The sequence below is a fragment of the Oratosquilla oratoria genome, chromosome 12 (assembly GCF_046742065.1).
Source record: "Oratosquilla oratoria isolate Oo_2021 chromosome 12, ASM4674206v1, whole genome shotgun sequence".
In the NCBI taxonomy this organism is placed as follows: Eukaryota; Metazoa; Arthropoda; class Malacostraca; order Stomatopoda; family Squillidae; genus Oratosquilla; species Oratosquilla oratoria.
The window spans coordinates 3,483,370-3,500,416 of record NC_134788.1 but is presented as its reverse complement, the minus strand read 5'-3'; the positions used below and the strand labels follow the sequence as shown (position 1 = coordinate 3,500,416).

General features: G+C 39.2%; 1 protein-coding gene across 1 annotated transcript in view; it reads right to left on the bottom strand.

The window, feature by feature from the left end:
* Positions 1–1,247: 1,247 nt before the first annotated feature.
* The window catches only part of LOC143030164 (polycystin-1-like protein 2), a 138,037-nt gene continuing 122,237 nt past the window's right edge, over positions 1,248–17,047 (bottom strand). The window contains exons 11-15 of the mRNA XM_076193326.1: positions 5,887–6,044; positions 5,492–5,604; positions 5,328–5,397; positions 1,657–1,709; positions 1,248–1,382 (exon numbers count right to left, since the gene is read on the bottom strand). Of these exons, the coding sequence (XP_076049441.1) occupies positions 1,248–1,382; positions 1,657–1,709; positions 5,328–5,397; positions 5,492–5,604; positions 5,887–6,044 (529 nt within the window). The remainder of the gene's footprint in view (positions 1,383–1,656; positions 1,710–5,327; positions 5,398–5,491; positions 5,605–5,886; positions 6,045–17,047) is intronic.

Sequence of the window (17,047 nt, the reverse complement as noted above, 5' to 3'; positions counted from 1 at the left end):
ACCCCCCCTCTCCGTCCCCCCTTGCATATAAGGAGAGGACGGGGAGAAATCCCTTCGGGCTGCGTCAAAATTTACTCACACATACTACCCCCCCACACCCCCCGCCCATTCCTCCTCATGCAATCACAACATCATCCATATACAACCATTCTCCACTCACCTCTGTCTTCCGTCCTCTCCCGTCCTTCCTCAACAGACATTCCCCTCTTCCCCAAAGCCCCCTTCACCCCATCCATCCATCTTATCCTAGGACGTCCCCTCATGTTCACCCCCCCCCCCACATCTGCCTTCCATACCTCTTTTACTAATAATTCTTAACTCATTCCCTCCATGTGTCCAAACCATCCAATTACTCTTTCATCAGTCCTATTTCCCGACTCTTTTTCTAACTTCTTTCTCGTCCTCATCTCCTCGTTTCTCACTCCATCCAGTCTAGTAACCTCTATCATACTTCTCAGACACCTCATCTCAAACACATTCAAACTCTTTCTCTCTTCTAGTTGGCTAGTAAGGTTATCTAATGTGTGCCTTGGGTAAGGGGTGGGCCAGAGAACTGAAAGAAAGCTTGTATAGCTTCGCTTTACAAGGAAAAATATCAGTTTTAGAGGGATCAGTTTGTTGTGTGTAGTTGGAAAAGCATATGGGAGGGTGTTGAGAGAATTAGGAGAGGAAAAGATGGAATAACTGGAGGTATGGGGTGCGCCGATACAAAAAATTGTGGTAAGGCAGATTTGATAAGATAAAAGGGAAATAATTGGGTGACAGATGGAAGTAGGATGGGTGGAGGTGGGTGCATACATTGCCTGGCTACCTCCCTCATAACAGGGAAGAAGCCTTTGGTATACATACATATATATATATACATACATATATATATATACATACATATATATATATATATATATATATATATATATACATACACACACACATATATATATAACTCGATTGCATGTATTTTGACGAAATTCTTCATCAATTCTAGCTTAGTATCCTGAGGAGGAATATAAAATTTTCTCAGGATTAGCCAGAAGAAGATTGATGGTATTATGCTCTGAGTCAGTGGTGATCTTTTTGTTGGCATTTTCTTCACACAATCCTTTTCTTGCTATGGCAGTCACAGTCACAGAGGAAAGTTTGTGTCAAAAAGGTGTACTCTGAGGAAAAGTGCAAGAACCTTTAGGTGGCCATATAGATTCCATTTAAATTCTTCACACTCATTATTTATTTTATTTATTTATTAATTTTTATGCGCAAGAGTCAGGAGCAAATGGGGTCTGATTTACCTTGTGGAAGAGAACTACTTTGAAACCACTCATTTGTGTTATATTTGTGGCACAAGTGCCTTCATAGCAGGCATTAAGATTTGTACACCACACCATCTTCAAGGGAGAAAATTTATTTGTAAGCTTATACCAGTATATTGTACATATACATATATCAAAGGCTTTTTTCCCCCTTATAAGGGAGGTAGCCAAAAAACAAAGGCATAGAAACCACTCCCACCCATTCCATCCCTATCACACTCCACTTCCCTCCCTCCTATTTTGGCATCTCCTGGTAATGAAAACTAAGTCTAGTTACTTTTCGGAAAAGATTCCAGTCCTTAACAATTTGATTTTAATTTTGGATCCATATTATCTTGTTGTCACTCACTGTGATATTTCTTGGAGACTGGCATGAGCAATTCCTGACTGTGAGGTACTGCCCTTATAATACATGATTAACTAGGATAAAATAGTATGCTTAGAATTTTATGCTGTAACATTTACATTTGTCAAGCAGAAGGAGCTATTCTTTGGGTTCTTTCCAACAATACATACATATACCAAGGCTTTTCCCCCCTTACAAGGGAGGTAGCCAAAAAGGAAAAGGCATAAAATCATTCCCACCCATTCCATCCCTGAATACACTCCACACCCTTCCACCCTCCCTCTTATCTTAGCACCTCCAAGATGACGGGTCATCCCTGCACTTTGTCCACTGCCCTGGGTCAGAAGCAGTGTCGCAAGATACTGCACATTAACAGCAAGGCCGCTTCATTAAATCGGCGACCCCCCTCTCCGTCCCCTCATGCAGAAAAGGAGAAGATGGGGAGAAATCCCTTTGGGCCGTGTCAATTTTTTCTCAGACATACTTCCTCACCTCCATCCCCCCACCAATTCCACCTCATGCATCACATCGTCATCCATATACAACCATTCTCCATCCACCCCTGTCTTCTGTCCTCTCCCGTCATACCTCAACAGACATTCCCCTCTTCCCCAAAGCCCCCTTCACCCCATCCATCCATCTCGACCTAGGTCACCCCCTCATGTTCACTCCCTCCACATCTGCCTTCCACACCTCTTTTACTAGTCTTTCTTCACTCATTCTTTCCATGTGTCCAAACCATCCTAATTCTCTTTCATCAACCTTATCTCCCAACTCCCTTTCCACCCCTGTTTTCCTCCTCACCTCCTCATTTCTCACTCTATCTAGCCTAGTAACCCCCATCATACTTCTCAGACACCTCATCTCAAACACATTCAAACTCCTTCTCTCTTCCTCTCTTATGTTCCATGTTTCTGCCCCATACAGTGCTGTTGGCACAATCACTCCTTCATACAGTCTCCTCTTAGCATCCATTCCCAAATGTCTATTCCTCATTACACTCTTCAATCCACCAAGGCATTTACTTGCTTCTCTCAATCTACATTCTACCTCCACCTTTTCCTGCCACATTTGCACCCAAGTATCTAAAACTATCCACTTCCTCCAGTCGCTCTCCCTTAATGCTCACTTCCAGTCTACTGCCACTTTCACCCCTTGTACATCTCATTACCTTAATTTTACTTTCCAACCATAGTAATGGTAAAAGAAATATGGTGTAAGCATTTCATCTATGCTGTAAGAGTCTTAATAGATGTATCTTATAAAACGGCTTTATGAATTATCTTTAATTGATATACATATTAAATAAAAATGTTAGATCATCATGAATGATTATAAGCTACTTTTGTACGAGATGTCAAAGACTAAAATTATTCTTGATAATATATAATAAAATAATATTTATTTTTTCCGTATTGTATAAATAAATCTAATCATCATTTATAATTCTAAAATATTTTATTGCTGTCATACATCCTGAAAGTTATAAAGAATAAATTTCACAGTGCTGGAGTTGTCAGGTGCTAGAGATTTATAGTTCATATAGTATTCTAATTATTTTCAAAAGTATATCAGAGAAGGGATTGAGGAAGTTAGTGATAGAGTTTGGGAAAGTGTGTGAAAGAAGGAAGCTGAAGATAAATGTGGGTAAAAGGTGATGAGATGTACAAGGGGTGAAACTGGCAGCAGACTGAAAGTGAGTATTAAGGGAGAGAGACTGGAGGATGTGGATAGTATTAGATACTTGGGTGCGAATGTGGTAGGAAAGGGAGGAGTGGAGGTGGAGGTAGAATGTAGATTGAGAGAAGCACATAAATGCCTTGGTGGATTAAAAAGTGTAATGAAAAATAGACATTTGGGAATGGATGCTAAGAGGAGATTGTATGAAGGAGTGATTGTATGGGGCAGAAACATGGAACATAAGAGAGGAAGAAAGGAGTTTGAATGTGTTTGAGATGAGGTGTCTGAGAAGTATGATAGGGGTTACTAGGCTGGATAGAGTGGGAAATGAGGTGAGGAGGAGAACAGGGGTGGAAAGGGAGTTGTTGTTGTTGTCGTTCCCTAGACTGTCTGTCCGAGCAGTCCCATCTCCCCAAGGAATGCCACAGCTGAAACTTGGTTTTCCCACAAATCCTTTATAGAGTGTATGTTGTGTTGTTTGCGTGCATGATTGTGTATAATGCAGTCTTCCATGTTGTATGGCATAGGGTGAAGTGTTACATCCTGGGCAGCTGTTCACAATGCGGTCATCCAGCCTCTTCTTGTAGCTTAGAAGTGCTGGGTGGTGGCCGCACCGCAGTCTGGCCAGGTGGACTCTGTCCTTTTGTGGGAGAGAGAATTCAGAAGGGTGGATATCAGGGGGTCTGGCATGCAGCAGTGTGTTGTCTTTCAGTGTGTTAACGGAGCGGTGAGTGATATGATTATGAATATGTTTCCGGAGGCTGGTATTTGGTGGTTGTGGAGGAAAAGAGAGTATCTGTGTGTGATACAGGTCTTTGGGTGTTGTTTGAATGTTTCTTGGTGTGTGTGGGTGTTCTGCTATGTAGTGTAGCGCATGTGATGTGTGTGTGGTGGCTGCGGCAAGTGTTTGTGTGCCTCTCATGTCGAGGTAGTCTTTGACTTTGAGGACTTTTGTTTCATGGTGTAAATGGCCACCGGCTCTACGCAGGTGGAAAGGGAGTTGGGAAATAGGGTTGATGAAAGAGTATTGGGATGATTTGGACACATGGAAAGAATGAGTGAAGAAAGACTAGTAAAAGAAGTATGGAAGGCAGATGTGAAAGGAGTGAACATGGGAGGGTGACCTAGGATGAGATGGATGGATGGGGTATAAGGGGATTTGGGGAAGAGGGGAATGTCTGTTGAGGAGGGACGGGGGAGGTCAGAAGACAGGTGAATGGAGAATGGTTGTATATGGATGATGTTGTGATACATGAGGTGGAGTGGGGGGGCATGGGGGGACGGGAGTATGTGCAGGAAAAATTTGAAGCAGCCTGAAGGGATTTCTCCCCATCTCCTTTTCTGCATGAGAGGACGGAGAAGGGGAAGGGGTGTCACTGAATTAATAAAGTGGCCTTACTGTGGATGTGCTGTGTCTTGCAACACTGCTTCTGACCCAGGGCAGTGGACAAGATGCGGGGATGACCCATCATCCAGGAGGTGCCAAGATAAGAGGGAGGAAAAAGGGTGGAGAGGGGTTGAGTGTGGTAGGGATAGAATGGGTGGGAGTGGTTTTTATGCATTTTTTTGGCTACCTCCCTTATAAGGGGGAAAAAAGCCTTTGGTATATGTATATATCTTCTTTTTATAGGTTATTCTATAACTTTTCATTATGCTCTATTGTGTTACTTTTGTAGTGGTAAACAAAACAAAGAAATTTCCATTTTAGAGCGAGTAGTATTAGATCAACTTTTAGCAACACCATCGATTTGGAAGTGTTGATGCTTGTGATTACAACTGACACTGAAAAAGGAGTGTTTGATTTTCATCTTCAAACGTTTAAGCTTGTACGATTTTCGTGAGGACACTCTTAGTCTGCAAGGAGTTGGCCCTGATTGAATGCCCAGCCATGTTTCTTCAGGCCCTTATTGACTCATTTGTCTAGGCTTTTGCTTCCAAAAAGAAGGTATTGCACTTCATATACAATGAAAATAGTTCTGTTTGTTGGTCAATACCTTTTGTTCCAAATGGTCCATAGAGCACAGGTACATATTTGAGTACTAAACATAATGATATACGAGTGTTCTAGAACAAAAATATGAGTGATAGAGAAATTATAGAAACAGGCTATTTTCCATGAGACAAAATCTGTTGAGAAATGCATCACCAGCTCATTTACCATCACCATATCTACCACTTTTGCAACCATCACGACCACAACCATAATTGCCACCACATTCATGGATGCCCCCATTACCACCACAACTGTTTCACCATCGCGATAATGACCACCTGTCACCAACGTCAACAAGTCTGCAGCCATCAACACAACCATTTACCAACAACACCCGACCGTCACCAGTAGGTTCACAGGTACCACCACTACTACTACAGCACCAACAGCTATCACCAACATACATATATACATAGAAATAAAGATATATAATTAAAGGATGTAGGCACATACATACATACACTGCATATACAACACACTTGTCCCATGGTGAGATTGATGAGACGGACCTGGATAAGGCCACATACATTACATATATGCATACTAAAGTTACAGAGCACCTGCCTGTTCTGTACTGATGTTGATGGGGCCAAACAGGATGAGGCCATCAGTAGGTGTCCTTTCAGCATCATAATTGTACCACATGAGGCTGGTCACCATGGAGAGGTAGAGGAAAGTGATGCAGACCCCCACTCGCTGAGTTCGAGTGTATCGTGACCTGGAATAAGACAAACCTTTTCAGTGTTGAGACGCATTTCACAAACTTGACCAAGGCTAAATGATTCTGAGGGAGGGCAGATATGGGGGCATAATGGGGTCTCTACTGCAGTGGACTTCACATTTTGAAGTGTTAGTATCACATGCAACAAGGTCAGGTGACCCCTTCACTGCAATGGCAAGCTCTTTATAGATTTTTGTTCTAGATGTTGCAATTTGTATTCAGATGAAGGAAGCTGAGGGACGACTTGGGACGATTTGAGATCTCTATCTTCACTTTGGACTGAATTCATCCCATTTGATAGATAAATCAATTTGATAACTCAAAAGAAAAATGCTTCAACACAATGGAATGAACTCCCTTTTGTAGTGGTTGATATTTTCCTTTTATTTTCACTAGTACTAAAAGCTATACTGCCCATTTATATGGTACTTTGTCGGTTGAGGAGTTGTTATAACTTATTTTGGTGTTCTTTGTTTTTTATACAGAGCAGTTCTTTTATTTTCACTTCAGATAACGCCAGGTTATTTAAAACATTGTGTCACTTCACACGCTGGCAACGGATCTTGCTTCTCTTGTACACTTAATTCACTCAACTACTTGAATGTTCTTTCTTTATCTATGAGAAGTGTATTCAGCATTGTGTCATTGTTAAAAACGAGTTGATACTATTATCATAAACGTATAAACACATGGAAAGAATGAGTGAAGAAAGACTAGTAAAAGGGGTATGGAAGGCAGATGTGGAGGGAGCATATCTCGAAAGAAGACCACCAACCATCACTGTCTTGCCATTTTAGAAGCACAAATGTATCCACATGTGCTTGGCAATATTTTTCATAATCAAAACCTTTCTGTGAAAGTGAATATTTGTTATGATTAGGTACAAAATATAATCTCTACTTATGAGATTTTGAGCTCAGTAGAAGTCACATTTACTGGCAAGAAGTTTTGAAAGCCAACTCCAGTAAGCGACAATTTCTTATGATTTCATAAATCTTTACTAGTGTATCCTGAAGGGACTAACCCTTTAAAGTGATTTAGAAATGCTTGGCAGATATTACCTTTTGTAAATAAACAAATAAATAAAGTAAACATGATCCACATTAAGTATCCGTTTCTAGATCATTTCACATTTTTTAATGTTGCATTCCTTGGTAAATACAGATTGGAATTTTTTTGCCTGCATTATTGCATCTTTGTGACTGTTCCATCTACTTTCAGCTTAGTGATTAATTTCCTTTGTCTAAAGTTATAATTTTTTAAAACAACTTTGGTTTGTCTTTACAGTTATTATTCGTGCCTTAAAAAAAAAAAAAAAAAAAAAAAAAAAAAACTTTCTTTTGATTCTTCTATATTCACTTCTGTCTTTCTTGTATAGCAAGTCCTTGTTCTATGGTACATATGCGTTCCTGAAAACCTTACCACAAATTGAAATTACCATATACCGAACCCATTATAACATGTAATGATAGGATATGGCAGACATACCTTCTCCCTGCTCTTTCCTCTTCAAAACATGAGCGGATACCGTATCTGTGAATTTTTCTTACCGTAAATAGAATCCAGGGTAGTAATTACCAAATACTGTAACTGTGAATTTACCAGATAAAGAATTACCGTATAAGGACTCACAGAAATCACATTTTGTTCTATACGTACTTTCCCATAATATCTCTCTTGTTGTTTACATCTTTTAAACCAATTCTTTATCAAAAAAAAATATTTGCCTACATACATACATACATATACCAAGGCTTTTTTCCCCTTACAAGGGAGGTAGCCAAAAAGGAAAAGGCATAAAATCATTCCCACCCATTCCATCCCTTATTTAAATACCCACTCCCCTCCACTCTCCCTCTTATCTTAGCACCTCCAGGATGACGGGTCATCCCTGCACCCTGTCTACTGTCCTGGGTCAGAAGCAGTGTTGCAAGACACAGCACATCTACAGCAAGGCCACTTCATTAAATCAGCGACCCCCCCTCTCTGTCCCCCCCATGCAGAAAAGGAGAAGACAAGGAGAAATCCCTTTGGGCTGCATCAAATTTTGCTCACACATACTACCTCACCCCCCACCCATTCCATCTCATGCATCACAGCATCATCCATATACAACCATTCTCCATTCACCCGTCTTCTGTCCTCTCCCGTCCTTCCTCAACAGACACTCCCCTCTTCCCCAAAGCCCCCTTCACCCCATCCATCCATCTCATCCTAGGACGTCTCCTCATGTTCACTCCCTCCACATCTGCCTTCCATACCTCTTTTACTAGTCTTTCTTCACTCATTCTTTCCATGTGTCCAAACCATCCTAATACTCTTTCATCAACCCTATCTCCCAACTCCCTTTCCACCCCTGTTCTCCTCCTCACCTCCTCATTTCTCACTCTATCTAGCCTAATAACCCCTATCATACTTCTCAGACACCTCATCTCAAACACTGACAAAATATATTATATAATCAAATCCTCACTTAAAGAAGGAAAAGTACCATTAGACTGGAAAAAAGCAAACATTGTACCAATTTATAAGGGAGGTGATAAGGAAGATCCATCTAACTACAGACCGGTCTCACTAACAAGCACAATAGCAAAAATTTGTGAAAGAGTGATCAAAAACAGATGGGTTAAATACCTGGAAGAAAAATCTATACTGAACCCAAATAAATTTGGATTTAGACAAGGGAGATCCTGTACAACAAATCTGATCTGCTTTTACTCAAGATTAGTAGACATAATACAAGAAAGAGATGGATGGGTAGACTGTGCTTTTCTGGACCTGCAAAAGGCATTCGATAAGGTACCTCATAGGAAACTAATAAATAAGATAGAGTCAAAAGGTGGCATCAGAGGAAAATTATTGGAATGGATGAAAGACTTCCTGATTGGGAGGAAAATGAGAGTTGTAATTAGAGAAAAATTCTCCAACTGGGAAGAAGTAAAAAGCGGTGTCCCACAAGGATCAGTACTGGCCCCGATCATGTTCGCTGTATACATTAATGACATGAATGAAGGCGTGGAGTGCTATATAATTTTTTTTGCAGATGATGCAAAATTACTTAAGAAGGTAAAAACGGTAGGGGACTGCAACTCATTGCAACAAGATCTGGACACAATATGGAATTGGACTCAAAAGTGGGAAGTAAAATTCAATATTAAGAAATGCAGTATAATGGAATTTGGAAAGAGTAAAAACAGAATATCAAAAGATTACAGAATTGGAAAAAAAAAAAAAAAAAAAAAAACTATGAAAAAGATCTTGGAGTGATGATTGGAAAGGACATGAAACCAGAGAAGCATATAAATAAGATGTTCGGAGAAACCTACAACTTATTGAGAGCAATCAAAGTGGCATTTACTTATATGGACGAAGAAACGATAAGGAAAATACTAACTACACTAATAAGACCAAAACTTGAGTACGCAGCATCACTTTGGACACCCAGTACCAAAAAGAATATTAAGAAACTAGAAAGATTACAAAGAGCTAACATATGAGCAAAGACTATTCAAATTGAACCTACCAACTCTGGAACAAAGAAGAGAAAGAGGAGATTTGCTATCTACAGAATAATGAAAGGAATGGAAGTTTTAGACAGGAACGACCAATTAGTGTGGGAAAACGGTAAAACAAGAGGACACGGAAAAAACTTGAAAAAGGATAGTTATAGAAAAAACTTGAAAAGGAACAGTTTCCCACACAGAGTGATAAATACATGGAACAAATTAGAAAACAAAACAGTATGTGCTAACACTATACAAGATTTTAAGATAAAACTTGATGCGGAGAGATACAAAGACGGGTCACCATGAGCATAGCTCCCCTCCCGTATATTACAACTAGGTAAATACATTCAAACTCCTTCTCTCTTCCTCTCTTATGTTCCATGTTTCTGCCCCATACAGTGCTGTTGGCACAAACACTCCTTCATACAGTCTCCTCTTAGCATCCATTCCCAAATGTCTATTCCTCATTACACTTTTGAATCCACCGAAGCATTTACTCACTTCTTTCAATTTACATTCTACCTCCACCTTCACTCCACCTCTTCCTGCCACATTTGCACCCAAATATCTAAAACTATCCACTTACTCCAGTCGCTCTCCCTTAATGCTCACTTCCAGTCTGCTGCCACTTTCACCCCTTGTACATCTCATCACCTTACTTTTACCCACATTTATCTTCAGCTTTCTTCTTTCACACACTCTCCTGAACTCTGTCACCAACTTCCTCAATCCCTCCTCCGATCCTGCCAAACAACAGCTGGCTTACCTCCCACTTTTCTCCATTTTCTTTAACCATCTCCAATCCCTGACCCATCACCCTTGCATTTACCTCTCGCACTACCCCATCCATGTATAAGTTGAACAGCCAGGGAGACATAACACATCCTTGACAAAGTCCCACCTCTACCTCGAACCACTCACTCTCTCCATTTCTAATCCTGACACATGCTCTACTACTCTTGTAAGAACTCTTGACAGCTCCTAGAAGGTTTCCTCCTATCCCGTATATCCGCAAAACCTCCCACAGTGCCTTCCTGTCTACCCTGTCATGAACCTTTTCCAGATCCATAAAGGCCCAAAAAACATCCTTCCCCTTTCCTATAGCTTTCTCACATATCTGTCTTACCACAAAGATCTGATCTACACAACCTCGTCCTAAATCCACACTGTTCCTCACCAATTACTCCCTCTGTTCCTCTCCTAATCCTCTCAATCAAGATCCTCCCATAAGCCTTCCCAACTACACTTAACAAGCTAATCCCTCTGAAACCACTACACTCACACTTGTCCCCTTTTCTCTTGTAAAGTGGAACTATACAGGCACTCCTCCAGTCCTCCGGCACTCTACCCTCTCTCCAGCAAACATTAAATAACCTCACCAGCCAGTCCATCATCATTGTACCTCCCTTTTTTAGACATTCTGTATGGCATCCATCCAGACCAGGTGCCTTACCTGCTTTCATCACCTTAACAATTGCCTTCACTTCATCCTTCATTATTTCTCCTCCAATATCCTCACTCATCACCATCATTTTCTTAGCACTTCCCACTGCAATTATCTTTCCTTCCCTATCCTCCTTCACATGTAGCAACTCCCTAAAATATTCTGCCCTTACTGCCTTCTCTTCCACTATCATCTCTCCATCTGCACCTTTTACCTTTTCTTCTCTACTTGATTCGCCTCCTCTTCCTCTCTTAATTTCTTTCCAAAACATCTTTTTATTACTTTCAAAATTTTCTGTCATACTCTTACCCCATTTCACATCTGCTCTCCTCTTTGCCTCCTTTACCTTGTGCTTTACTTCTCTTTTCTTTGTATCTCTCGTATGACTCCCTCGTCCTATTTTGTAACCAATCTGTGAAAGCTCGCTTCTCTTCTACAACCTTCTTTGCCTACATACTCTTGGCAAATATTTTCCCACTCCTGACTAGTGGAGATTAAAAAAAAATGGCCCATTTCTTCTGCAATTTATTTATTTATTTTGTACTTCTGAATTCTATAAATTTGATTCTTTGATTAATTTCCTTAGCACCATGAATTTTGCCTTCCCAAAGTTGTATCTTCCTTGCCTATATGACTCATCTGATATTTCTCTACTTCCTGCTGTTATTTGGAAATAAAAAATGCATGGTCGTGCTTCCTCATAGGACAAAAATGTTTCAAAGCTTCAACAGAATAAAGTTTTCAGTTAGTAGAAAATTCAGTCTAGCTGATGTGTCATTTCCTCTAACTCTTGGCATTTGTTCCTTTTATGTCATTGTTGTTGATTGTTGCATTCAACAGTATATTTTATTTATTTTTGCTTGCATCCCACTCCTTACAGTTCACCTTCTTACAATTTAAGTTATCTATTAGGGCAACGTTGTCACCCTTTTTATTAGTTTTTATATCACTGGTTATGCCTAACAATTGATCTTTGTATTAAACCTTATTCTATGCTCGTCTTAGACAAAACGTAGGCCGCAGAATCTATTTTCTACTACTCCCCTCAATAAACTTGTTTATGTCATTGGTTATGTCTAACAATTGATCTTTGTATTAAACCTTATTCTATGCTCCTGTCTTAGGCGAAACGTAGGCCACAAGAATTTATTATCTACTACTCACTACTCCCCTCAATAAACTTGTTTATGTCATTGGTTATGTCTAACAATTGATCTTTGCATCAAACCTTTTTCTATGCTCATCTTGGGCAAAACGTAGGCCAAAAGAATTTATTTTCTACTACTCCACTCAATAAACTTGTTCATACACATCAGTCCCACCTATCCCTTCCATAGTTTCACATCATCCATATTAATATCTTTTCACTGTTATCATCACATCTCCTTCCATCTGATCTCTGTTTCTTCTCCAGAAACTGTATTTTCCATCCACTACTTGGATAATGATATTTTTAGAAATCATAGCCTCAGTGATATCAATTATATTCAGCTATTTATCATAAAAATGATCAATGGTAACTAATCTATTTGATACTAAGTTACCTATTTCAAGCTTTTATCATTAATATGGTATTTTTTGTCCCTGATATGATTTTCTTATTTTCTATTCTATCACTGTTCAGGAAAACATTTTCTCCCATTCCATTTTTCTCCCTTTTGTTTCTTTAACTAGTTATCTTATTCTTACTGTTCCTTCTTCTGTTGCATCGCTTATCCAGACATCACACAACTTTTATTCATCTACCAATTCCCTTGTCTTGATTATCCCATTTATCATGGACTGTGATCTCAAGTTAATTTTCATTGGCCTTACCCTGTTAACATATCTAACTTAAGTATTTCTTCAGTCTCTTCCTGTTCCGAATCATTAGCCACTACAGGAGTCCCTCAAATAATGCGGGGGGTTAGGTTCCTGAAATTACCGCGTATGACCAAATCCGCGTATGCTGACTTTCTATATTAAATACCGAGAACCGTATGTATGTGTATGTGTATGTGTGTGCTTGAACGCGTGAATGTGGTGTATGTATGTGGGAGCTATGCTCGTGTTGTCCCGCCATTGTATCTCTCAGTGTCTAGTTTGCTTTTAAACTCGTGAATGGTTTTTGCGCTTACTATTTCATTATCCAGTTTGTTCCAAGTGTCTAAAACTCTATGTGGAAAACTGTTTTTCTTCAGTTCTCTTCTATAGCTATGTTTTCTTAATTTCCTTCCATGTCCTTTTGTGTTTCTCTTGTCCCAGTTTAGTAATTCTTCTCTATCAAGTATCTCTGTGCCTTTCATGATTCTGTAGATGGTCAGTAGGTTTCCTCTCTCTCTTCTTTCCTCCAGTGTCGGTAGCTCCAGTTTAGCCAATCTCTCCTCGTATGATAGGTTTGCAAGTGCAGGTGCCATTTTTGTAGCTGCTCTTTGGATTCTTTCTATTTTCTTTATGTTCTTTTTGGTACTGGGGGACCACAATGTCGCCGCATACTCTAGTCTAGGCCTTATCAATGTAACCAATATTTTTTTTATCATGTCTTCGTCCAGGTAAGCAAAAGCCACTTTTATTGATCTTAGCAAGTTGTAAGTCTCCCCGACAATTTTGTTAATCTGTGTATCATAGGACAAGTCGTTTGTGATAATAACTCCCAAGTCTTTTTCGGATCCTACTTTCTTTACTTCCTTGGTTCCAATTGTATAATTTCTTGATATTCTGTTTTTGCTTTTTCCAAACTTCATTATGCTACACTTCTTAGTATCAAAATCCACTTCCCATTTCTGACTCCAGTTCCATACCCTATTCAGATCTTCTTGCAGTGCTTCACAGTCCTTATCAGTTTCTACTTTCCTTAACAGTTTGGCGTCATCAGCAAAGAAGCTCATGTAACAGTTCACGCCCTCGTCCATATCATTCATATAGATAGCAAACATTATTGGAGCCAGTACAGATCCTTGCGGTACTCCACTGATCACCTCTTTCCAATCTGAATATTTTTCTCTGAGTACTACTCTCATCTTTCTTCCAGTCAGGAAGTCCTCCATCCATTTTAGTAGGTTCCCTTGTATTCCTATGTGTTCCAGTTTTTTTAGTAGTTTTCTGTGTGGTACTTTGTTAAATGCTTTTTGCAAGTCTAGGAATGCACAATCAGCCCATCCGTTTCTTTCTTGCACTATGTCTATTAGTCTCGAGTAGAAGCATATCAAGTTTGTGGTGCATGATCTACCTTGTCTGAACCCGAATTGTCTTGGGTTTAATATGTTGCTATCTTCCAGGTGTTTTACCCATCTATTCTTGATGATTTTCTCACAAATTTTGGCTATAGTGCTTGTTAGTGATACTGGTCTATAGTTGGTGGGTTCTTCCTTGTTTCCTCCTTTATATATTGGTACAATGTTAGCATTTTTCCAGTCATTAGGTATCTTTCCTTCCTTGAGTGAGCTATTTATTATGATGTGTATTTTGTCCGTTAGCTCTTCTTTGCATTCTTTTAGAATCCAATTTGCAATTCCATCCGGGCCATGTGATTTTCTGACGTCCAGTTTTGATAGATGTTCTGATATTTCTTTTTGTGATGTTGTAAATTCACTCATGTGGGGAGAATGTTTGTTATTATCTACGTCCCAATTTTGTATTTTCTCTCTGGTGAAGTGGTTGTTCATGATTTCGGCCATCTCTAATTCTTCTGTGTATTCTATATTTCCTTGGTGTAGTTTCACTAGTTCCTGTTTGGTTTTAAGTTTACCATTTACATACCGGTAGAATAGCTTGGGCTGATCTTTGCATTTATCTATAATATCCTTCTCATGGTTCCTTTTCTCCTCTCTTCTCACATTAACATACTCATTTCTATAGTTTATATAAATTTGCCATTTGCTTTGTTTTTTGTCTTTTCTCCACCTTTTCCAAGCTTTGTCCCTTCTGTCTTTTGCCTCACTGCATCTTTTGTTGAACCAACATTTAATGTACTCTCTCTCTCGCTTTTGTCTTGGTACATGCCTGTTTACTCCTTCATTGTAATTAGCCAACAGTATGTTCCATTTCTCTTCCACTGTTGTCTCTTCCATATAGAATTTTTCCCAGTTTGCATTCTGGAAGAACATCTTTAGTTTTGCAAAGTCTGTTTTGTTGTACATCAATCTTCCTTTCCTATGCTTTTCGCTCCTCTTCATCTCTATTTCTTCCTTTAGTACAGTTTCAATGAGTACATGGTCACTCTTTCCAATTGGTGTCTTGTAGTGGACTTTGTCCACTATTTCAGGTTCCGTTGTAAATATTAAATCTAGTTTTGATGGCTCTTCATTGTTTCTGTACCTTGTGTTTTCACTGACCCATTGTGTACTCCATGGTCATGTCTAGCCCCACACGTCATCTCCTCGTACTGTCATGTTGTCCCAACAAATTTCTTTGCAATTGAAGTCTCCCATAATTACTAGGTTACCCTTACCCATTAGTATCTCATATAGTGATTTTCTTGTATCTTCTAGCATTTTTGTGTGTTCATTTTCTTTCCAAGCATTCGTTCTTGGGGGCACATAGGTCACCACAAACTTTCTACTTTTCATATTCTTGCCTTCGACTTTTATCATGATCAGTTCAACATTACCTTTGCCCTCTGCAATTTTTGTCACGTTTAGGTCTTTCTTGGCCAAGAACATGATTCCCCCTCCCTGCTTTTTGTCCTTGTTTCTTATCCAGTAATTGTATAGCCCTTGTCCAATATCAATAGATGGTATTTCTCCTCTTAGTTTAGTCTCTACAATTCCGATTATGTCTGGTTTTTCTTCTAACAGATAATCATTGAGTTCGTTCAGACCTGAAATTAATCCGTCAATGTTAGTGTAGGCCACTTTTAATTTTCTTCCTTCTCCATTATCTTTTCTGTCCTTGGTTTTTTCGTTTTGATGTGCCACTGTTTCAATCTCATATCGATTACTCTCCAATGGAATTCTTTGCATTCTGTCTCCGTTCTCAACAAGTTTTTTTCCTTTGCTTCTTTTCTTAGTGACTTTTCTTTTTCTAATTCCTCATTTCTCTTTTTATCCATATCTTATTGTACTTTTCACTCTTTGCCAAATTGCCTACTTTTTCAAAGATGTCTTCTACTACCATCTGTGACCTTAATTTTATCTTTAGAGGTCGATTTCTATCTTTAGAGTAGCGACCGATTCTGTGTGTCTCTTCTAAGTCTATGCTTGAATCTCTTTCCCCCCCTGAATTTCATTTAGAATTCCTACTGCTGTATCTTTTTCTTCTTTTTCTCTCATGTACCTCGCCAATCCCTGTTTTTCTTTTAGTCCATAGACCACAATACATTTTTTCCTATCTACTGTATCCCTGACCCAGTTTGCTTTTTCATTAATCACTTGGATAATTGTGTCTTTTGCATTATCCTGCATTTGCTGCTTGACTATTTCTTTAAAAGCAGTTTCCTTGTTTTCGATGTTTTCCTTCCACTTCTTAATTTTCTGAATACTTTCTTCACCTAGATTCTCTTCGATCTTTTGTGACAACTCATGTAATCTGTTGTTCACATCTATCTTTAAATTGTCGCTGCTGTTATTTTCATTATTTTTCTTCTTTTCATTATCATTCTTCAGCTCATTTATATCCCTTTTCATTTCTTTGATCTCGTTTGTGAGATCTAAGTTGGTTTTTCTTAGGTCAGAGATTTCGTGATTCGACTGTGCTAAGCATTCCCTATGATATCATTTCTTAAGTCCATAATTTCATTCTCCCACCGAGTCCTAGTTTTGTTCATATCTTTCTCTATCTTTAATAATCGACTTTCATATTTGTTAAATCCATATTTGTTAAATCCTTCGTCGCACGTGGATTTGTTTACATTGCGGTTCGATCGTCTGACGCTAGATGGCTCTGTTTCGTGACTGTCTCTCGAGTCATTGTTTTCCTTCATATTCGCTATTTCCATGATAATACAATTGACTAGCACTGCAGAGATATCATTTCGGACACTCACGATCACTCCCCACCCCTACAATACAAACCAGGATTCGTTTTTCATCGTAAATCCCCTTCTTCTTGGTGACGACGGCGTGCGAGTGTGT